General features: G+C 35.2%; 3 protein-coding genes and 1 pseudogene across 6 annotated transcripts; 1 reads left to right on the top strand and 3 right to left on the bottom strand.

The window, feature by feature from the left end:
• The first annotated feature begins 1,639 nt into the window (after positions 1 to 1,639).
• On the top strand, positions 1,640 to 4,161 carry LOC120211635 (protein MODIFIER OF SNC1 11-like). Of its 2 annotated transcripts, none has more exons than XM_039210130.1 (6): positions 1,640 to 2,029; positions 2,980 to 3,060; positions 3,147 to 3,275; positions 3,412 to 3,445; positions 3,558 to 3,618; positions 3,728 to 4,161. In XM_039210130.1, the coding sequence occupies exons 1-5, from the start codon at positions 1,722 to 1,724 to the stop codon at positions 3,597 to 3,599; spliced, it is 594 nt and encodes a 197-aa protein (XP_039066061.1). In that variant the 5' UTR covers positions 1,640 to 1,721; the 3' UTR covers positions 3,600 to 3,618; positions 3,728 to 4,161. The 2 variants fall into 2 exon arrangements, with proteins under 2 accessions (XP_039066061.1, XP_039066062.1); XM_039210131.1 differs by having other exon boundaries at positions 3,823 to 4,159.
• Positions 4,162 to 5,703: 1,542 nt separating this feature from the next.
• On the bottom strand, positions 5,704 to 7,884 carry LOC120211634 (probable protein phosphatase 2C 38). Its single transcript, XM_039210129.1, has 5 exons — positions 7,474 to 7,884; positions 7,044 to 7,367; positions 6,608 to 6,975; positions 6,300 to 6,536; positions 5,704 to 6,219 (listed from the first exon to the last, which is right to left on the bottom strand). The coding sequence occupies exons 2-5, from the start codon at positions 7,321 to 7,323 to the stop codon at positions 5,977 to 5,979; spliced, it is 1,128 nt and encodes a 375-aa protein (XP_039066060.1). The 5' UTR covers positions 7,324 to 7,367; positions 7,474 to 7,884; the 3' UTR covers positions 5,704 to 5,976.
• A 3,957-nt stretch (positions 7,885 to 11,841) lies between these two features.
• LOC120211610 (suppressor protein SRP40-like) lies at positions 11,842 to 13,230 on the bottom strand. 3 transcript variants are annotated; one of them, XM_039210108.1, is made up of 4 exons: positions 12,971 to 13,230; positions 12,771 to 12,891; positions 12,319 to 12,656; positions 11,842 to 12,244 (listed from the first exon to the last, which is right to left on the bottom strand). In XM_039210108.1, exons 2-4 carry the CDS (start codon positions 12,879 to 12,881, stop codon positions 12,001 to 12,003), a joined length of 693 nt encoding a protein of 230 aa, XP_039066039.1. In that variant the 5' UTR covers positions 12,882 to 12,891; positions 12,971 to 13,230; the 3' UTR covers positions 11,842 to 12,000. The 3 variants fall into 3 exon arrangements, with proteins under 3 accessions (XP_039066039.1, XP_039066038.1, XP_039066040.1); XM_039210107.1 differs by having other exon boundaries at positions 13,004 to 13,229; XM_039210109.1 differs by lacking the exon at positions 12,971 to 13,230 and having other exon boundaries at positions 12,776 to 12,871.
• Positions 13,231 to 15,980: 2,750 nt separating this feature from the next.
• LOC120211618 lies at positions 15,981 to 16,817 on the bottom strand (annotated as a pseudogene).
• Between the last annotated feature and the right edge of the window lie 7,720 nt (positions 16,818 to 24,537).

Raw genomic sequence — 24,537 nt, 5'->3', positions numbered from 1 at the left:
GGTCGAAGAACCTACTACTTGCATGTCTTCCCCTTGAACTAGAAGGCATATCGATATTGAGATCGAAAAAGCTCGCAGTTGAATGCCTCCCCTTGGAGCTTGAAGCCATCGTGTCAAATGGAAACTGTACAGATTGTTACGTCGAGGGCATGTCCATATTAAGGTCAAAGAAATTGGCAGATGAATGTCTTTCCCTTGAACTGGACACAATGTTTCCATACGTATTGTTCGTGGACTCACATCGGTACAGATCGTAAGGAGTTGCTGATGAATATCTCCCCATTGAAGTTGATGGGACGACACCATGATGCAGATTTCTCATTATGAGATTAAAATCATTACACATTACTGTAGTCGAGCTGTCAACTTGATCTGCTAGCCCATAGTGGGAGCTTAATGACAAACCTCGAACAACACGTACTTCAACAAACTTTGCATACATCATCGTAGCGGCGTCTGAATAATTATTTTGAGAATCAACCATCATTTCAACATCATCATTGTTCGATAGTTTGAACGTTATATAAGTTAATGGCAACAATGATGTTGGAAATTTGTACTGAAGCGTTGACATTCTTATAGTACTTCTAGCACTTCCAACATGAACCTTCCTTGAAATTTTCGTTATCAGCTCTTCAAGAGTTATGTTTCTCTTGAAGGATATTTTAACATAATAATTTGATACGAAAAGAACATCGGTTTCATCTTCTCGAATTTATCTATTATAATAAACAATAGCTGAAATTCGCGCCATTCTTAGAGTTTGAAAGTGAAACAATATTATATCTGCAAAAAATAAACATGAAACAAGCATAAATAAATAAATAATATATGAATTAAAATATAAGGAAATAAAATGTTTACACAAAAATGTAAATAATTTAAATAATATAATTTTATATTATTACCGTATCGGCAAAAATATTTCGACGTATGCTCCCGCTTTCCAATTTTACAACCACAAAAATTAATTGAAAACAATTACTACAATATTTGTTTTTCAAATAATCATATATAATTATAAAAAATATTATAAAAAATTACTTTATAACGAATGATCGAACGAACTTCTTAATCAAATATAAGAGGATTGTTGGGTTTTATTTACTAGTTGAGAGAATTATTGTATTAGTTTTTCGGTTGAGAGGGAGTTGTGAGAGAGTTTACGGAGAAGAGAGGTTTTATAGCCGAAAAGAGACGCTTTAAACCCGAGAAGTGTTGATGCAATTATGCAACGCGGGGCCCATACACCGTGTCATTCTAAGGCATGTCATAATTGCAGGAAGGTGCGACACATGCACCGCGCTATACCCTAGGTGGCAGAAGGCGCAACCTATACACCGCGCCTTACCCAGCGTGTCGCCATGTCAGCATAAGGCACGGTGCATGAGCCGCACCTTACCACACGTGGCGCCATATCAACGTAAAGTGTGGTGCATGGGCCGCGCCTTCTTGAAAAGAGTGTTAGATCGAGAAATAAATATAAAAGGGTGTCTGACAGAGAAATAAAATTTTAAACGGTAATTTTGGGGGAAAATCGTCCAACTAATTAGCCCAAATTAAGAAGGAAAAATATTACAAAAAAAAAAAACCGAATTTAGCGGAACCGACGGCTCATAAGGGAAAATATCACAACGCTTTCCCATTTATCGCAAAAGAGAAGATCCACCAGACTCTTCCCTCTTTATATTCTTCACGCAACCCTATTACCAACTGTCCCGATGGCCACCACCGCCACTACTGCATCCGTCACCGTTGCCGCCAATTTAATCACAGAACCGAACCCTAAGAAGTCCATGCCATCATCCACGTATATGTCAGATCCTCCTACAACTGTTACCCTTTCCAATGCTGAAGGAACTGGGAAGGGAATCGAAGATTCGAAGGCCACGGGGACTACTGCGGGATCTGTCGCAGGGGATACCAGCGGTCCCGTTAACGATGTCCAGAAGAAGATTCGCCGAGCTGAGCGGTTTGGCGTGCCTGTCCAGTTGTCCGAGCAAGAGAAGCGTAATTCTAGGGCCGAAAGGTAATATTCTTCTATTTTACCTTTTCGTTTTAGGTAGTATTTAGGGCTTCCTTTGGTTTAACCTAGTTGGTGAGCATTTCTGAAGAGAAGATAAGAAATTATTAGTATTTTGTTTTGGTTCTAAAATGTATATTCTGATAATTTTCTTTAAATGCGATTGTTGATTGTTGGTGCCCTCAGAATCCTAGATTAGTACATTTGAAATTTGTTCATTGTTTAGATCGTGTAGAATCCCTTAGAAGCTCTTTATTTCCAATTTTATTCTTTTTAATAAATTTATCCGTTGGTTATTAAGAATTTAGATGGGTTGGATTTTTGGTCCACCCGAGATCCAACCAACCCGACCAAAACAAGATTTCACCCGACCCGAGAACAAGGAATCCTCCACCCGATATCCAACCCAACCCGACCAAAACAAGATTTCACCCGACCCGAGAACAAGGAATCCTCCACCCGATATCCAACCCAACCCGACCAAAACAAGATTTCACCCGATACGAAAAAAAAAAAAATTTTATTCAATAAAAACAGTGACTTAATTGAAAAAAATATATAGATGGGTATTATTATAATTATTCCTAACTATCTAAGATAAAATTATATTTTTTTTCTGGTCGGGTCGGGTATTTTTCACCCTAAACCCGAATCCGACTTGAACATCACATTTAAAAAACCAGACCCAACCCGTTAAAAAAATCGGACCCGATCGGGTCAGGTCAGAACCCGTCGGGTTTGGGTTCCATGTCCATCCCCAAGTATAACCCCTTTATAATCTTACCTTGTTGCCTTGGTAAACATGCCTGCCTTATAACCTTACCTAGTTGGCTCGGTTTTGTGTTGTGTTGGAAGGAATTTCTTTTTACTGTAAAGATCTAGTAAGTGTAGTTGTGGAAGTTGAACTCCATTTCTTGAGTTTCCTGTGTTTGTTGATTTGTGGACCAATTTTGTAGGTTTGGCACTGCACCCTGCTCAAAGGGATCAGAAGCGTCCAAGCAATCAGAGGAGGTGAAGAGGAAGGCTAGAGCAGAGAGGTTCTTATCCATACCAACTTTACCTGTGATGGTATTGCTCGGAGTTGCATTTAATTGGTTTATTGATTCTTTTCCTGGGTTTCCAGGTTTGGGCTTGCCGTACCCTCTACCGCTGTTGATGAGGCAGAGAAAAAGAAAGCTCGTCTTGCCCGATTTGCACCATATGCCAAACCTGATACAGTGGAAGGAGAAAAAAGAAAAGCTAGGGCAATAAGGTCTGTTCCAATGCGAAAACACTGTTTACTACATTGTTAGATATCTATAATGCCCACAGAAATCTTTGAAAAAGGATTATTATGTATGTTGATGTTGATATTGAAATTTGAACTTTTTTTCTCTTGGTCTTTCCAGATTTTCTAATCCTCCATCAAGTTCTTTAGCCCAGGTAATTGACAAGGGGAATATGGAACCAGTAAGGGCTTAATTTGTTGTTTCTCAGTCAAATTTCATGGATCTGAGAAAAATCCAGTTTTTTAAAGGTATATACTCTTTTTCAGGAGGCTGCTATTGCTGAAAAGCTGGTGGAGGTCTCTAAATAGAAATTACCGTAGTTAGAAGGTATCTTTGAAGATATGCATTTCTGTATGTACACAGATTTACTTTTTTAAACAGGTCCATCTATATTATTCAGTTAGTCATATTTTGATTGTTTTCTTTTCCTTTTCAGGTCCATAGACCTAACAGCTTGTGATTCTCTTGAAGCTTCTTTACAGTGTTCTTTTTCCTAACATCAAAATTCTAAGAGCAGTACTCCATCTCCAGATGAATTTCCAAATCAGTGGCAAAGTGTTTTTGGCAGTTTGAAAGGTTTCTATTCATTTGGTGAGGCCTCTTGGAATCAACCACCACCTGGAGTGTTCACCTACCTCAAATCTTACAAAGAGTATTGGAAATTGTTGAGTAATGGCTAGAAATTTTCTACTTTTCCTGTTAGATAATTTAATTAATTATGGAGGTGGTTACTAGAGTCAACTTAAAAATTAATGAGTTTTGTTTCTTACACTGTTTTAAGTTATAAAGTATGATCAAGTGTGAGACAGCAGTGGTAGTCATATTGAGTCTGATATTTATTTCCATGGGTTAAAATAGAAAATGATATATGCTTGTTAGGAATTCTGATGCTCCACTTCTCATTTTCTAATGGTACTCTTACTGTTTTTAATATGTTAAGGCTTGTAGGGTTTTTAATATGGTACTCTTTGTTTCTGTATTTAGATTTTTTTTTGAGGAAGTCTGTAGTCTGGGAGTTGGTAAGGAGGTTCATCTTTAGTCTTTAGATAAGATTGTTTTTGTTCATTCTAATCTCTCTGTCATCTTATAGATTTGAACCTTTTCCTTTTATTAAAAAAATGAAACAAATAAAATCATTTGTTAGATATGTGTAAGAGCATGCATGTTAATTGACGTGAATAGTTTGCTGGCTTGCATGCATATGCTTGCTATGGGTGATGACTGGCATTGGTTCAACTTGATTAGATGGTATATTTCTATTACAAATTGTCCTTGAAATGTTATGGTCTTATGGATATGTTACAACTGCTGTTCAGCATCCGATCAGAAGAGAAATGTTGAAAATGGGCAATGCTTTTATAATATGATGATTGCTTATGGGCAATATTTTTATAGGTGATGAGCTTTATGTGATTCAAAAGCTAAAACATTTTGCAGAGCCTGTTACTTCAGAATCTCAGGATATTTCTGATCTTGCATTTGAGATGAGTGAACACTTCTCTTTTAGGTGATTGGTAGCTTCCATTGGCCTCACCAAGTGAATTGGGTAATTTGTGCTGGAAGTGAAGGCTGTTTAATCAATGTTTCCTCAGTTCGTTTGTGCGTTTGTTTGGTAATGGAATATTACTTTGTTTTGTTTTTCATAAACAATATTTAGCTTCTTTCGGAATTCATGTTTTGGTTAGATATGCTTATATGGAAGATGATTGCGGGAGAAAAACTTTTTTTTTATTTAATCTCTTCATAATTTTCTTAATCAATTGATAATATGCATATACTCTGTAGACGTAACTTGAAGAGTTTATGTCTAACGGAAGTAAAATGTAAAAATTTCTTTTTACCATGAATTCATTTGACGGGTTCACGGGAGTAAAAAACTTATAATTGTACGTTTGGTTTGATGCTAATATGAAATAGAGTATGAAACGAATGGGTATTTGGTGGGCATGAAATTGAGTGTTTATCGAGGATTATTAAATATTTTTCAATCAAAGGCAATAGGTATTATATTATTTAGTTAATATGAAATATATATGAATGAAGTGATAAAGGTACGTTGCCGTTTTAGAGATATATTATTAAGAGAAATAATTACGAATTTTGAAAAGAAGTTGATTGCTAGGGATTGTAAAACGGATATAGAAGCACATAATTTATATTAAAAAAAATATTAATACAATTTTGTGGGATGAAAAATAAACAAAAAGCTTTTAAAGCTATTATGACTAATTAGACCTTAATTACTCTAATTGTCTCGCATTTTAAGAATTTAATAATGTATTTAGAGGTGTTTCATTCACAATCAATACAGTGAAATCCTCCGATTAGGACGGTTACTCGAACGTATCTCAAGTACAAATAATACACCAAAATCTGATCATTTGGTGATTTTCCAAACGTTACCATTGATTAACGAGTATTTCATTGTGATATTGCAGTATATAACAAAACTAGCCATTAATGTTTAGTATAAAGATACCATGACCATGTAAGGCCTAAGAAAACACAAATTTGGATTATGAATGAGACATGATCAACTATGGCAGCTAAATTACATGAAACCATATCTGCACATTATGTTGCAGTCTCATCCCAAGTTTCTTTGCCAATAAAGTTAGTACCCTGTTTGTATGGCAATTTGAGGATCAAGTTCCGAGAAATTTAGCTCTCAATCTTTGCCGGCAATTAGACACCGGCAACGGCAGCTGCGGTGGCGGCAAGTCGGCCTCCGCCTTTTATTGAAACGGGAGAGTAGTAGTTCGAGCTTACGTTGATCAAATGAGAATCTAGAAACACAACTATGACTGTTATATCATCATGAAAATGTCTCCTCACCCCTCTGTCAATCTTGTTCAGGTCTGAGTATCTCATTTCTCTTTTCCTTGCTGCTTCCTTGAGTGCAGCTTTAACAAGTCTCCTTGCAATGCCCTGCATTAGAAACAAGAGTAAACCCGAAAATCCCTTTTTTTTTGTGCCAGCCATTATGCCATAGGTATTTGGAAACTTACATTTCGTGGGCTAATCTGGACAATTTTGACAACCTCCTGGTTGCTCAAGTGTTCCCAGAGACCATCCGAAACAAATACGAGAAACCGGTCGTCGGGATGGAGTTCATGTACCAACAATGATGGCTCGGCACTAAGGATCGGCTTTTGAAACGATTCGGACAGTCTAAATTTAGGCAGGAGAGGCTCTTTGTTGAACTCTGCCTTCTTTAGATATGCATCACCAATGGATCTTGAAATCTGCAGTCATTAAAGATGGATCAATAAGAGACTTAAAATGAATTTATTTTCGGTTGAGCCATGTAGCTTACCTGTATCAGGCCCTTGACACGCCAAACTTTGTGTTTCATCACAACAATCTGTGGATCATCGGGATGCGATAACCGGAGCTCATCCCGTATGGCATTAGAATTCGCATTGTGTTCGGTCGATAGCTGCATCGCCATAACTTCCTTAGTTCCTCTTACTGATCTGCCTAGGACTACTCTGGAATCACCGGCATTTGCAATGTAGAGTAGTCCATTGCAAATCAACCCTGTCAAACAGCAAGATCCAACCGAAGCCATTCGCGGCTTACTGAGCCATTGTTTCTTCACTAGAGAAAGAAATTCGTCTTCCGTTGCCAAGAAAGCCTTTCGGAGATCATTTATCGATATGCCTTGATTCTCAGACACAAATGCTGCAACATCAAGAGAAACATAATAAGCATTAGGCCAACTTAAAATGGAACTTCATTGATGAACTTACACTTAAAATTGCAGAAAAGGTTGTCATTGATGAAGCTGGACGCCTCAGGTCCACCATGTCCATCATACACACCGACGAAAGTCCCATACGGACCGGAACAGCTCGAACTCAACGACCCCGATTGGAGTTGGCTTTGATCCTCCAACAAACTATTGGCTTGAATCACTGCCATGGAGAAATCTCCATAAACATGTTGCCCCAAATCTTTACACCACAACAAACCATCAAGGCACCCTCTAGAATCACACTCAACAGATGGCTTCCAACAGGATTTAACCATTTTCAGGCAATCAATGTTCCAGAAAATATATGTTCATAAAAACCCTGATAAAAAAAGAAGATCCCGAGGCTCAAGTTTCTATTTTTTCCACAGTACTGGATAACCCAATGCTTAGAACTATATAACCAAGAACTTAGACACCATTATTACCTGACCAAGTCTCAGACAAGGACCAAGCTTGGTATGGGCAAACTCAACTGCAAAGTGTGTTTACTTTGAGACAAGAAAGCAATAGTTTTAAAGTGAGTTCAGAGAATATGGAGGTGTGCTGGTGGCTGAGTACCTTGAATCTGGGTTAAATGTCTTTGGTCCCTTACACTGTGTGCCATGTTTCAGCAACAGACTTAGCTGGAAAAGCAATGGATAAGAGGAGAGCTTGGGGTTTTTTTGGCAGATCTTGAGTTTTATTTTTATACACAGTCAGAGGAGATCCAAGATCAGAATAAAAAGAGATTTAAAATCAGGGTTTCTGACATTGTTGTTCTTTTGTTATTGGAACATAGTTCTTTGTTCCATCTCTTGTTTCTTTTGCCCTAAAGCCATGAGATTATTGCATGGCTGAGATTTCAAGTTTTCATTTTTGTACAAAGCCCAAGGTTTTAGGCAAGTTTTATTCATGATTTACTTTAACCTACCATCATTTCATTGCTATTTTCACACTTGACCCTTTCTTAAACATGTTAAACAAGCATTTGAAGGGCATTCATTAAATCTATACATAATATCAAGATTAATCCAAACGTTTTTCTACTTTAATATATATTTTTTATAGTATTGTAATCCCGATATTTTAATTTTTTTTATCAAAGTAGTCGATATTGAATAAAAATCATTACTTAATTAATAGTCAATACATATTATTAATGTGATATTTCTATATATATTACATTAATGACATTTCATCTAATATAAGAGTTAACATGTGTCACGTCACCCAAGATGATGACGTGATATGTCTCACATTATCCAAAATGATGATATAGTATGTGTCATGTTACTTATATCATGTCATCTACGGTGATAACATAAAACATGTCATGTTACCTAAAACGATAATATGAAATGTATCACATCATCCAATGCAATAACATGACATGAACATGTAAGCAACTAAATACATGTAAAAATGTCACATTAACAACATGCGTTAATCGTTAATTAATTAACGGTTTTCATCTAATATGGACTATTTTAACCAAAAATAAGATATTAAATGTCAAAATACTCTTAAGAAAAAAAGAATACATACTAAAGTGATAATTTAGATAAACGTTAGAATCAATTTTAACATTATACCCTATATTTAGCAAATTCTTTACCATATAAAGCTTGGGGATTCCCAAAAAGAAAAACCAAATGGTTTGCAGTGAAATCCTGGTCATATTATTCTGCAAGTTTCTCCACCAGCAGTTCATTTCCTCACTGGTTTCCAACATATCTGTAAAACAAGAAAAGGGTTTCATTCTCTTCAAGATTTGAGATCAAAATCACACATTAAAGTTTTGATTCCTCTTTCTTCTTTTTTCTGAATCACATAATGGAAGAGCTTGGAAGTGAAAAGAAAGGATTTGCAAAGTTTGGGGTCCATTGGATTGATGGAGAAATGTTTGGTAGATGCATTATTTTTCCAGCTCTTGGACAGACATAAACAGAGCAACTAGGGTGACCTACAGGACCATCTTCAACCATGAATACCATAATCTCACACTACAACCATTAATGGCTACCGAAACGTAATCAGTTCTTTGTACTTGTCAATCTACACTTGACATCCAATAATGTCCACATTATTTTATTACTTTTTTAAGGGAAATAAGGTTGGAGGCTCAACTTTCCTTTTCTTTCTTTTTTGAGCCTATTTAGTATATATAACCATATAATATAGTATTTTAACATATTTTTGAAACCGTATAATATATAATTTTAAAAATATTTTTATATATGGTTTTGAAAATATTTTGGTAAATTGTATATCAAGTAAAATGGTAAATTAAGGTGTCTAATCAACCTAATCTTAAATGATCGGTGGCTGCTCCATCACATCAAAATTAAGTTGAAATCCGATTTCGGGCCCAATCAAAGGACGATTATGACAATTTGATGTTATGTATTTTCTAAGTTATTTATAATCTCATTAACCCTTAACAATCTATAAGTTTTAGATAGAAGATAGGGATGGAATCGGAATGAAATTTTAAATTTTGTATGTGTAAAATTTTCTTAACCTATTGACAACTCACTATAAATGTAACTACTCGAATCTAAGATTTTTAGGGAGAACAACATCTACTTTTAAATTTAAGACCACTTAATAAGTCTAAATTGATATTATTTTTTTAATATAATAATTATGTTTCAATTAATATATATCTAACATTTTGATATTCTGACAATTACATTGTTTATAATCTTTGCATATAAATTCAATTATTCATATCTATTATATTTTGTCGTATGTTATTGTAGGCTCATGAACCAGTGGGTTTAGAGGCAAGTCCATGGTGGGTTTCTAATGAGCTTAAGATCAAGTCACCGTACCCCTCAGGCCAAGCCCCATGGAATGCCAGCACTAGGACTCCCAAATGTCTCAACATTAATTTATTGAAAGACTAGATTGAATAAAATGTCCATTTGAGGGATTAAACAATCAAAAGAGTGGGGGTTTTAAAATTTTATCTTTTTATTATTAAAATTTTATAAATTTATCTTTTTTTTTAAAAAAAAATTATTCCCCAAACATAAAATTCTATATCTGTCATTGACCATGAGCAAAAGACTTACGGAGGATTCACTTTCCTAAGTATAATAATTTTATTATATTTTTAAAATTAATTCGTTAATTATTCTTTTACACACTAACGTATACCGTGAGAAGAAATAAAACATTTTGATTACCTTAGTTGATTATGAATTATGATTTTATTCTTTAATCCCACCAACTAACATTTTGGGTTGAGCAATCATATTTGACCGGTTGATTAATATGTTTATCTTTTTCCTTTTATATTTTTTTTAAATTATGGATTCTAAATTTACTACGGGTATTTCCCTTCTTTTATTTATAATTTTTTTTTGAATAAGATTAAGATTAAATTTAGAATTTATAAAAAGAAAAAAAAAACTTTTTGAGGACAAAATCAAGACATAAATATTAACTGAAAACACGTGAATTCTGGCACCGACCAAACTGCACTAGTAAATCAGCCGAGGGAATATGTGCTCATGGTTTTTCAGATTTCTATCCATGTTCTTTTGCCTAAAGTCTCGAAAATGTTTAAGGAACGAAATTAAATTAAGGTTAAAAAAAGTGCAACTAAAAATATTTAAAAAAATAATATTTTTGGTTGAACTTAACTAAAAATGTTAATTCTTTAACATTTACGCATTCTAAAATGTTACCTCATTCATAATATTTCCGGTAGAAGCTGAATGTTAAAAAAATAACATTTTAGGTTACATAAATAACATTTGAAGTTACGCTCAACTAAAAATATTAAAAAAATAACATTTCTAGTTACGTTTATAAACTTAAATTAGGCCGTCGTACGACATAACTACCTGTAGAGTCTTAAACTCTATTTAACAGGATTTATAAAGTGTTCTTGATTTTAAAATTATAAGTAATACTAAACAAGTAAATTCCATTTATGTGTTAAAACTACGTTCTTTTTGAAGTTTCGAATTTTTTTTTGTTTTAGTTTTCTGTAATTTTCTAGTTTTTCTTTGATAATGTCATTTTAAGTAACGGTCTAATGCTATCATTTCTTTTCTTTTTGTTTATTTTATTTATTTAAGTATTATTTTCGATTTGATTTTTTTGATGTCACATGCTTAAAGTGTTTGTTTATGTTTGGTTTTATGACACAGTTGTTGATATGTTTTTATGGCACGATTTTCTCTATCGTTATGATAATTTGACCTTTCGTGTTGCATTCATCACAATGCACCTTATGATTAGGAAAGGTCGACGATCTTGTATAATTATATCCCTTTTGCGACAGTTTTTCGATGCATTAAGAACTGTGAAGTGATATGTCAAACCGATTCTCTCAACATCTAGGTCTTCACTAATATTGCGTATAGGTTCAATTAGAGACATAAAAGTTATCGATGATAATTAGGTTTTTTTAAAGAAAAAACATGTATTCAAGAAAAGATTTTGATTTTATTTTTCACGCATTTTTAGTTTTCATGTTGAGATTGTGTCGCCTTTGTTATCATCCTTTGAGGTCCTTAATTCGAGCATCGCATAAATCAAAAATATAAACGTTCATTATTAAAAAGTTGAAAACTTTTTAACAAATACTACCGCGTAATGACACCAGATTTGTAAAAAGAAAAAATTGCATTTCAAGCTCAGCATGTGCTATAATAGAGAAAATGGAAAAGTGGATCATGCCAAAACGTTGGGGTCCAAATCAATGTACTAAATGGAGAGTCACATCCCCACATCACATGCTAGTTGAGAGAAACTTTTGTAACAACAACAAAATAATCTGATTAAAGGCAACATAAATATACAACTACAAAGCTTATAGTATCAGGCACTTGTTCATTATACATACAATCTGTCTTTACCATTTTGCTCCAACGCAAGAAAACACAACATCTGTTCTCTTTCTGTTTTATTATCTAAAAATGGGACAATCATTGATGTTTTACTTGTGTATGATGAATTCAAGACGGCCCCACTCTAATCATTTGTCTTCTTCCCATTGAGCTCTGAATCCTTTCCCTTGCATGCCTTAGACTATCAAGAACTTCACCTACACTTTTGCTGACTATGTGTATCTCGGGTGCCGGCTTCATTTCCGGGAGCTCCAAAGGAACCAATGCCAATGAGTTATCGACATATTCATCGTTGTCGTCTTTGTAATTCATCGTGTTTATCTCCACTGATGAAGGTTCCAAGCTTGAAGAACTGACCAAAACGATGGTACAAAGTGATCAATTTGAAGTTATCGACATATTGCATGTAGGATAAATGTGGGTTACCTTGTATGTTCAATCTGAGGAACTTCATGGCTTGAACTTGATTTGTTGCTGGATTTTTCATATGAAGACTCCTTTGTATCAGATTTGGTGTCTGATGCATTTTCCTTCACAATTTCTGGGATTTCTGAAGCAGATTCTTGAGGGTGTTTAGTACCTGAACTACTTGCAGATGAAACACTGGAAATTGCAGAGCTCTGAGATGAGCTTGACCGCTCTGATTCTTCTAAATCAGGCAATATTTTGAGGGATTCAAGCTTTTTCTTCAACAAATTAAGCCTCTTCTCAGCTTTGTTCATTAATTTGGTCTCTTGTTTGAGTTTGTTCTCAAGTTCAAGCATCTTGAGATTTAAGAACAACAAGAATCAAACAGAAAATTCAGATCTTTTCCTTTAGAAAATTGAAATACAAGGAAAAAATGGTTGAAACCTAAATTGATGGATTCAGAAACTGACCTTACTTTCCATAAGCTGAGCATCTTCTTTAGCAGACTTGGAAGCTTGTCTCTCAGCAAGAAGCCTTCCTCTCAAGCACTCCACAGTCCTCATACCTTCTTCTCCCCCCATCTTCTTTTCACTAAACAGAAGAAACCCACTTAAAATCATGAATCAAGCTTGCCAATAACAAGCACAAATTAAAAAAAAAAAAAACCCACCTTTATTTCACTTGCATTGTACAATGATCTTACCTTTATTTCAGTAACTTTGTACGAAATGCCTAAAAAAGTAAGTTTAGCCTGCAGCAAGCAATGGGATTCTTCTTCTTTGCACTATTTTTCCCCTTGGGAAGACGAATCTTTGCTGTTTGAAATCCAAGGGCAAGGCTTGGACTCTTTCATCATATCCTCAGTTGGCTTTATATGTTCATCCACCAAACCATAATATTTGGCCATTTATTTACTTTTCTTCACTTCCATAACTTTCAATTATCATTATTCAAATTATTTTGATTAAACCCTACGGAAAAAGCAAAAGAAGAAGACAAGTTTAAGCTTTGTTTAGCACCGCAAGAACAGATAAACGACATATGTAGTATTTAATGAATTTTTGTTCACATACAAAGCCCGGGGGAATTTAAATTTTTAATACGGTTTCAAATTTTGAAATTACATCACGGGATACCCAGCCATTGTACCTGCATCTCTCACGTGATGTCCCTGAAATATTATTATTATTATTATTTTGTTCCTATTTTGTGGATTTAATCTTGAGATTTATCAATTCTGTTTACACCTTCGAGATATGAAGATGATGAATGAAAGGTGTTTGTAATAAAATATATTCAGTTTAACACAATATTATATAACTGGAAAGATAAGCAAAGCCCATGGTATCATGAAATCATATGGCATGATAATAATTAAGAGTATGGAAAATTGGATTGCACTTCACTCAAAGAAACCCAGTTTTAGCATTCATCTTTTACTTATTTCACACTGATTTCTTTCTCTTCTCTATAGTATTTTATTTGTTATGCAACTTGGACATTATCATTTTAAATCTACAAATCTTCAAAACTATAGACTCATGCAATTTGCAAACCTTCGTAGAAACCTCACAACTCAGCTTGTAAAACATTAGCGACTCCTACACTCTTACAAAATTCAAGTCAAAATTTTTGTTAACTTCTGAATAAGATGTTTTATCAAACAATATAAATTTAACTTCTAAAATTAGAATAATATATAATCTTTTAGAATATATTTAAAATAACCTCGTTATCTTAAATTATTATTGAAAGTAATAACCACAATCATTCATATTCATTCTTAGTTCGTGGCTTTTATGGTTTTGATTAACGTTAGCGATAGATAAAATTAGATTTGATCTTACAAGTTATAAGTTACCTCTAACAAGACATTATGACTATCCAAGTTAAATAAAAAAACTCATGATCTGAAATAACCTTAACGCAACTCGTGTCACAGTCCTTTTATAATATAATACATGAAAAATATCAACCTTATATCGCTCTATCTTTAGTTTCTTGATGTCCAATTGAATTGAATAAACAAATGACATTGATCTCCATCAACTCATTCGAGCATGACCATGTATTTCTCAGTCTCAATCATCGAGGGACCTTGAGATACCTCTCTTATGATAAGAGAGATAAGTTTCATCTTAATCACTCACATCTCACTACATGATTCTTGTCATGTTCAAGCACAACATTTATAATTGCCCGATTAAAGACAACGTTTGATTATGTCAAAACATAATAATCACCATGTTGAGAACCGTATTAATTTCAGGTCCAATAAATTAATGACATAACAACTGAAGATTAATATATGATATTGATCCATGTATTAATCTCAAAACGACCCAAATCAATATTTGTTCTCAACAAATACATATGAACTTAATTTAAATAACATTCACATATTCATCTTATGAATATCTATCAAACTTCATAATAATCTTATTTTGTTATCATTCTCACAATAATAATCTATTAGGGATATTTAAAAAATTAACAATGATATTTAAGGATATTGATATAAACAAAAGATATATAAATTATTATAACAATAAATCCAAATATCAAAATATCATATCTATACAATATAATGCACTATTGCTAACAGCCCCGACATTAAAGCAATCCTTAGGATTCTATCGCCACATGCAACAATTAGGCCTATCATTGAGGAAAAAGAGTGAGTATAACAATCTCATATCACACTAAGGGGCTGTTTGTTTACTTCAGAATGATTAAACGCTGAATGATTCAAATGCTGAATAATTCAGAGACTCTGTATGAATTAGCTATGAATATGACATGCTGTTTGATAATGGCTCTGAATCATTCAGAATGTATTTTTGTGCTGAATCATTCAGCACTGTTTTGTTGAATCAGTCAGCACTGAATCATTCAGAGGTGCGAAACAAACGCACTGAATGACGAATGATTCCATTAAGAGGCAAACAAACAACCCCTAACCATTTGCATCAACTGAATGAGAGTGACCCAGAATTTGGGTTGGGCTCAAGTTTCGTGTGATTTTGGGCTTGGTCAGGCTGGTGAAAATTGGTGAATTTTAAGACTGGACCCGTACGGCATTAGTGTCTAAACAATCAATAAAAAAAGTTGAGTTAATTGCATCATATGCTTTCAAATTATGATATTCATTTTTAATTAGTCCCTAATTTTTTAAACATTCTAATTTAATCCTTATACTGTGATTGTCATTCCAAATTAGCCATCAAACTTTTGAACATTATAATTCCATCCCCAAACTATGACCTTCATTCTAAATTAATACTTAAACTTTTTGAACATTTTATTTTCATCCCAAACTATACATATATACTAATCACATTCATTGTTAATAAAATCGTTAGGCTAAGTTATATTATTATATGTTTTAAAAAATAAAATTTAGGTTAAACTATGGTTGAAACTAATTACATACTTGGATGAATTTAGGGATTAAATTAGAGTATTCAGAAGTTTGGGGACCAATTTAGAAAGAAGGTCATGATTTAGGGATGCAATTAGAATTTTCAAAAGTTTAAGGATTAATTTAAAATTAAAGTTATAATTTAGAGATGAAATTAAAATATTTAAAAATTTAAGGACCAATTTAAAATGAGGGTTATAATTTGCATGGACTTAACTCCAGAAAATTCTTCAAAATAGATCTCAATCTAAATGCACATTCAATCATCAAGACTTTTGCCACCGGCGCTGACGAGGACACTCCACAGCCGTCTGACCTCGTCGAATATATCATCACAGGGAAGCTGAAACCTGCAACAAGGGCAAGTGTTCCTCTTCTTCAGCCATTGCAAATTTGCAATATAAACATCCAATGGAACAAATGGTGGCACGGCAACTTACACACGTCTCTCCCTTCTCTCATCTCCTCTTTGCATATCACGCACTCTACACCCCCGCAGGTGATGCCGCCACCTCCTTCCCTTCTTTCCCACCAAAGCCCATTTTTCCAAAGAGCCTTTTACACCTCGTCACCATTTCGATATACGGGATCAAAGTGGCACCGTCGAAGATGCCCGTGATGCCCGTGATCTTTAACGTGGTGTTAGAGCATATGGTGGTTAAGACTTGGCGCCATTCATTGTGAGGTCTCTCGAGTGCTTCTGGGTTATCATGGTATGCTTCGCAAAGGAAGAGAAGCAGGAGCACGGCGTCGAGGTCGCGGTGGTTTATGGCTGTGGAAGGGTTTGGAAACCGCGGTGGAGGCTGGAAGAAACGGGTGAGTTGGTGGAGGGAAAAGAGGTGGTGGCGGGCAATGAGGAGTGCCTTTTGGGGGAGTGTGAGTGTGTGGAAGCGGTGGAGGGTAAGAAAGAAGATACAAGGGGGAGGAGAGGAGGTGACAAAGACGGCGGCGGAGGTGGAAAGAAAGGGAGAAGATGGAGTAGCTAAGATCTGAAAGCTGAGAAGGGCGGAGAGTGGAGATTGCCGCCATAATTGTCGTCTCTTCTTCCATCATCATACATGGGATCGTGTGCTTTGGGAGGAAATTCGTGGGAGTTTTGATTACTACGGGTGAAAATTTGGCCATTGCATTTCCCTTTTGTAACTAATAATAAATATCTTCTATAAAATAGATAATATTTTAAAGAGTAATTCGATATATTAAAAGTTTAGGATAATCTTTCAATTTAATTAAGTTAACTAAAATTTAATGGTGACGGTCAACTTGTTAATTTTGACATAAAATTAAAAATTTAATTTTAATCAATTTATATTCAAATTTGATTTATCGAATTTAATTATAAAAAGTTATAATATGCAGTTATATAATTTAAATTTAAAATTGTTTAGAACACAAAATGATTCAGAATCAAAATAATATAAAAATTAAAATTTAATCAACAAATAGTTAGTTTAGTATGATGTGATACTATGTTTTTTTATGTAAGATTAGAAGTTCAAATTTTGATATTGTAAATGAAACAAATTGAGTTAGAAAGATTATCCTATAATTAAACTTTTATAATATTTAGGTTGAATTAATCGATCAATAAATCAAATACTAACAATTAAGAATACCTTAAAATATTTTAAAGAGAAAATCGCCTCAGTGACCAAAAAAAGTTATAATATACGATTTTAACCAACTTTTTTGGATTTGCCAAAATGACCAACAAAATCGCAACGCGAAATAAAAATCGCAACGCGATCCCCAGAATCGCAAATCAGTTTCCAAAATCGCAACGCGATTCTTGAAAATCGCAATGCGATAGTACAAATTCGCATTGCGATTTTCCAAAATCGCAACGCGAATATGAAAATCGCAACGCGAACACATAAATCGCAACGCGTATCCGTAAATCGCAACGTGTATCCGTAAATCGCAACGCGTATGGGTAAATCGCAATGCGTATCCGTATATCGCAACGCGTATCCGTAAATCGCAACGAGAATCTGTAAATCGCAACGATAATCCGTAAATCGCAACGAGAATCTGTAAATCGCAACGATAATCCGTAAATCGCAACGAGAATCTGTAAATCACAACACTGAAATTTTGGGTATATAACACTGAAATCATAAACTAAATCCCTAAATCGCAACTCATTCCATCTCCATCTATCACTCTCTCCGGCGACATCCGTTCCTATATCCAACGACATCCTTCCCAATCCGGCAACAGGTTTTAGTTTCGCAGCTCGTCTGTTTAGTAAATTAATTTACAACCATGAAATCATCTAATGTTGATCATGTTTGGATAGATTTGTGTTTTGGAGGGTCATGGGATAATGTTCATGGTGTTTTACAATATATGCCTTTACCCATGAATCTTCAACTAAAATTGTCTTTACAAAAGTTAACTTATGAAACTCTAATGCTACGTGTTTCAAATAAATTGAATTTAGAGCCCCTAAGTGGATTTAGGCTATCTTATCAGAGAAATGGTAAAGTTTATTTGTTAACCGACAATGAAGATGTTGAACGATTCATTGCTTACATTAGTGTTTCACAAGATGATGTTACATTGTATGTTGTTGAACCTAGAAGTAGTATTGTTGGGTCAGTAGCGGGTAGTAATCAACTAAGTTTTTCTCAAAACCCACAACCTTTCTCTAATCCAAATCCCAATCAACTTTCAGCACCAAATTCCGGTTTTCGTATTGACCAGTTAGACGATGATGAGCCAACAGAAAAAATTGTGAGTACTAGTCAGTATTCGAAATTTGGTCTTGGTCAATATCCGGACTTTGATATTGGTCAATACACGGATTTTGATGATGTTTCAGAAGAAGAAACAGACCATGTGTGTAATGATTTTAATATTGGTCAATACCCGAATTTTGATGATGAAACACCCGTTGCCGAGGAAGATGTTGTTGATGATAATGAGGAGGAAGTTACGACTGTGAATGAACATGTTGAACATCCATTATGTAATTCATATAATCCTGAAGAAGAAAAAGAAGAAGAAAAAGTCCCCGAAGAAAAGAAAATGCCACGGGAGTATAACTGGAATATGCCAGAATTACTTCAGTTACCGGAAGAAGAGTTGGCAAAGAAAGCAGTTGATTGTTACACAAAAGTTATTCGTGTCAAGAAAGATGATTGTTTTGATACAAAGGAAGACTTGAAGATAGCTTTGTATACGAAATGTGTGGAAGATGGCTATCAACTAAAAGTTAACAAATCAAGCAAAGATCGTTTCGAAACAAGGTGTATGATTGACAAAAACTGTACGTGGCGTATGATGTAAAGAGAATAAAAGATTGCAAAATGTTTCAAGTTAGGACTTTATTGATAAACATACATGTTCAAGAACCCAAGTTTTTCCTCACCATAGACAGGCAAACAAAAAGGTGTTGGGTGGTTTTCTGGCTGAGTTAATGTTTTTGAATGGCAGGGTATATCGGGGACATGAAATTATGACTGACATGAATGCTCGGTTCAAGATTAGTATATCATATTCTCAAGCTTGGAGAGCCAAATGTTATGCCTTGGAATTGTTGAGGGGGTCGCCAGAAGCATCGTTTGCCCAACTGCCGGCTTATTGTCACAATTTAAAGCTGAAAAATCCTGGGTCGGTAACTCATATCAAAACAGATAGAGATGGACGCTTTGAGTTGCTGTTTATCGCCATTGGTGCTACGGTTAGTAAATCAATATAATTTTGTTGACTCATTTTTGTTAGTTACATGCATTTCACATTTAAATGATTATATTTCTTGTGTATATTATTTTGTAGATTCGTTCGTTTATTACTTGCATGCGCCCAGTTATTATAGTTGACGGAGCACATTTGAAAGGTCGATACCTTGGAGTAAACTTATTAGCAGTAGCCATGGATGCTAACAATGGGATATTGCCAATAGCTTACGGGGTTGGCAAATCTGAAACCTCTGATTCATGGACATGGTTTATGGGGCATCTTAGGGATTGCATAGGTCCTATTAGCAATCTGACAATCATATCCGATAGGGCAAACTCAATTGACAACGCTGTTAGAAGGTGTTTCCCAGATGCTTTTCATGGACTTTGTGGTGTTCATTTGTATAGAAATCTAAAATCAAGGTCTGCTGGTATAAAAAAGCACAAATGGACATACTGGAAGGCTGTAAAAGCTTATCGGGAAGTGGATTTGAATAAGCATATAAATTGTTTAAGACGTGTTTTGCCTCAGTGTGCTCAAACACTAGAAGATGTCAGGTTTGAAAGATGGTCAAGAGTACATCAACTTGGAGCAAGATATGGTTTCATGACGTCTAATAGTGCAGAATCAATCAACGCTCTAAGTCGTCATTCCCGGAAATTACCCATTACTATGTTAATGGAGTTTTTTCGAGCCTCTATTCAACAGTGGTACTACAAGAAAAGAAACCATGCAGGTATTATTTCTTTGAATTCGTAACTTATCATATTTATATTTTACTAAGTATTGTTTATTTAAATTTACAGGAACATTGGAACATCGTGTTACACCATGGACTGAAAAAAAGATAACGAAACGTGTTGTGAAGTCAACGTCATGGAGAGTTGAACCATGTTCAAACACTTTGTTTCAAGTACTGGATAATAACTTAAATGGGCTAGTCGATCTAAATGCAAAGACGTGTAGTTGTATGAAATGGCAAACATCTGGTTATCCGTGTGGCCATGTTATAAAAGTTGCTCTTCATTTAAACCAAGATGATTCAAGCGCATACGCTATGGATTGCTACACTACAGAAGTTTATCGACAGACTTATGCCGAGATTGTCTACCCTATTCCACATCCTTCTGAGTGGGACATACCAGATGACTTACAAACAGTTTTGCCACCAGCCATGGACAGAAGGCTACCTGGCCGACCAAAAAGTCACGATCGTATACCGTCTAAGGGTGAAGAGAAGAAGAGATCGACATGTAGTCGGTGCAAGGAAAGTGGTCATACAAGGTTGACATGTGGATCACCAGTGCCATCAAAATCATCTTTTCCTCTACCAAAATATGGATCCTCATCAAAATCCAAAGCTCATATGGTGTCAAGCAAAAGGCAACCATCTTCAAAATCCCAATCACAATTGGCTTCACCTTTTGGGACTGTTAACTTAGGTGATTTTTAAATGCAAACGTTGTATTATGTGGATTTTATGTGTGAACTTTTAACATTTTCAGTTGAATTAATGACTCAGGCCAACCATTTTGACTTAACCAACTCTTGTTATTCAGTTGTTATCACTATTAGGCATGCATTTGACTATCGCAACACGGAAATTACAATCGCAACGAGAGAATCGCAATGCGAAATGAAAATCGCATTGCGATTCTTTCGTTGCGATTTTCATTTCCGCATTGCGATTTTCATTTCGCATTGCGATTCTCTCGTTGCGATTTTCATTTCGCATTGCGATTTTCATTTCGCATTGCGATAGTCAATTTTGCCTTCAACATAATGCAGATTGAAATCAACAAAATCAACCATTACATTTCGCAATGCGGAAATGAAAATCGCAACGAGAGAATCGCAATGCGAAATGAAAATCGCAATGCGAAATGAAAATCGCAACGAGAGAATCGCAATGCGAAATGAAAATCGCAATGCGAAATGAAAATCGCAACGAGAGAATCGCAATGCGAAATTAAAATCGCATTGCGATTCTCCCATTGCGATTTTCATTTCCGCATTGCGATTTTCATTTCGCATTGCGATTCTCTCGTTGCGATTTTCATTTCGCATTGCGATTTTTATTTCGCATTGCGATAGTCAATTTTGCCTTCAACATAATGCAGATTGAAATCAACAAAATCAACCATTACATTTCAATCAATTAACAAGCACAAATAAGAATTATATTCGCATCAATTACACAAATCAACTTTTACAAATCATCTTTTACAAATCAATTAAACAATCAAAAAATAAGCAATAATTCTTATTTCCGATCATCTACTATTGAATCAACTTTTACAAATCAATTAAACAATCAAAAAACAATCAATTAAACTATTGAATCAACTTTTGCAGCCATACATCATTTTCACGCAGTTCACTTCTGAGATTAACCTGCAGAAACCAAACATTTGCTCAAACAACACTTTCTACACATCTAAAACCTACAAACAGCAAATTATTGAATTCTAGGTACTTAACCAAACATTTTCAAACCAAAAGTATATAAACTTACCAATTGTTTATGGACATTTTTATAACGCGGATGCAGGTAGGCAGCGTCTCGTATATATCGATTTAGCCATATAATGCCGAAACCACAAGCCTACTGCAGCTCTATCTCTATCGGTGGGAGGTAGATACTTGATGCTTCCCGTCGTCAAACGCTCCAACGCCAAGCATACGAGAGGACCACAATCTCCTCTGGCTCCGCTCGTTTGTTGTGGCGCGGTCTCGTCTCTAATAACTGTAATATTGAGCTTCTTTGGCTTCTTGTTTCCAGAACGAGTCCAATAATTGATCGCATCCAATAATTTAGCCAAATGAGAGCTCTATCCCTTAATAACATCTCTTAAATCAGCCAATGATATGTAATTTATCATGCTGTCATACACTATTGTCTTAAGGGATGGGAGCTGAAGCTCGACGAGAATCCAATGTTTACGTTCCAAAACAGGGATAAACACCTGCAATCATAAGTAATAATTCATTCATTTGCGCACTTATTTCATAAAACCTTTAAACTCAATCTAAAATAAATACTAACCTTATCGACCTCCCACCATGCAGGATAAAGTTTAGCTTGTCCATTGCCCAAATCAAATGATTCATTTCGTGCATTCTTCAAGTGAACGGCGTGAAAAGACGTCGGCATAATTGTATATCGTATATTTTTATTTTTCTTAAGTTTTCTTATTATTAGAAGACGTGTCACCCACGCATCGATATGCTGTTTTACAAAAAAAGACATATATTAGTGACTTACATAAATTTAAAAAAAATTAATCAAATTGAAATATAAGAAAAATATAAGACTTACCCCCCCATCGAAATAGCCATTGTCTTCGACCCCTAATAATACGCCCCACCAAGACCGATCAAGCAACAAATAGATATCATCGGTGAGCTTGCATATGTCAGTGAAACACCCCTGGCTCCGCTCATGTAGATAAAAATCAACAGCGGTCTTAGCCCAAAGGGTGTTATCCAGAATTGTGTCCGGTAGTTGTTCCCTCTCCTCTTCAGATACCGGTATGGTACTGGCCGGTAACTCATACAAGAGCCAACTTGAATCCATCATGTCCGGCACGTCAGAGGGTTTCTCAAGAAGCCTACATATGACGCCATGTGAATCGGGCTCTTGAATGGTGGGAGGGACCTCTTCAATGATGACAGTGGCCTCTTGAACGGTGGGAGGGGACTCTCGAGGAATGATAGGGGGGGCCTCTTCAACGATAGGAGTGGACTCTTGAGGGATGACAGGCGAGTCGGGCTTCTTCTTGCGGTGTCTTCGCACTATTGGGGTGTACGGAGACTTAATAGCACGTGCACGCTGTCTGATGCGTGAACTCCGTCGTGCAAGCATAACCCGACGTAAAGCATCCACTCTATCGGGCCGCTAAATAATTAAATACAAAAATCAGTAAATAAACAGACATGATATTTAAACAGTGAAAACAAAGACAAATATGTTTCAAACTTGCATTGTATTCACCCAAGTCATTATTCTATCATAGTTCACAAAATGCATCAGATAACAAAGAAAAATATGTTTCAAACTAATACCCTGAAGTTAGTATTTGTCTTTGTTTTGTCTTTTGGTTGAAAGTAAATTTATCCATTCAAGTTTCAATTTGCAGAAGAAGAAATAGTTTACTTTCGCAACACGAAACTTAAAATCGCAACGCGAAACCAAAATCGCAACGCGAAATGAAAATCGCAACGACAGAATCGCAATGCGAAATGAAAATCGCAACGAAAGAATCGCAACGCGAAATGAAAATCGCAATGCGATTTTGGTTTCGCGTTGCGATCTTGTCGTTGCGATTTTGGTTTCGCGTTGCGATTCTGTCGTTGCGATTTTCATTTCGCGTTGCGATTTTGGTTTCGCGTTGCGATTTTAAGTTTCGTGTTGCGAAAGTAAACTATTTCTTCTTCTGCAAATTGAAACTTGAATGGATAAATTTACTTTCAACCAAAAGACAAAACAAAGACAAATACTATTTCACAGTGTTAAAGAATACACAGTTTAGCAGAATTGGCAGCAACCGAACAAATTTACTTTCAACCAAAAGACAAAACAAAGACAAATACTATTTCACAGTGTTATAGAATACACAGTTTAGCAGAATTGGCAGCAACCGAACAAATTTACTTTCAACCAAAAGACAAAACAAAGACAATACTATTTCACAGTGTTAAAGAATACACAGTTTAGCAGAATTGGCAGCAACCGAACAAATTTACTTTCAACCAAAAGACAAAACAAAGACAAATACTATTTCACAGTGTTAAAGAATACACAGTTTAGCAGAATTGGCAGCAACCGAATAAATTTACTAAGCAATCTAAGTGAAATGGCTAATCTAAGTGAAATTACGAGTAAATTTATCATTAAGTTAAATATGGAAAATCTTAAACTTACCTCGTTGCGTAGAGTATGAACCTCATTCTGCAACGATACTATCATCTCACGTAGAGCGGCAACCTCACCACGTAAAGTTGACACCTCCACACGCCATGCACCATCGTTATCGCGTAGAGTACCGATCTCCTCACGCAAGGCATTGACCTCATCACGTAACTCCCTTGACTCATCCCGTTGAGGTGGAGGTGGAGAACAGGGAGATAGG

Source organism: Hibiscus syriacus, unplaced genomic scaffold (assembly GCF_006381635.1).
Source record: "Hibiscus syriacus cultivar Baekdansim isolate YM2019G1 unplaced genomic scaffold, ASM638163v2 tig00109978_pilon, whole genome shotgun sequence".
NCBI lineage: Eukaryota > Viridiplantae > Streptophyta > Magnoliopsida > Malvales > Malvaceae > Hibiscus > Hibiscus syriacus.
Note: the sequence above shows the minus strand (reverse complement) of the source record. Positions and strands in the feature narration are given on the sequence as shown.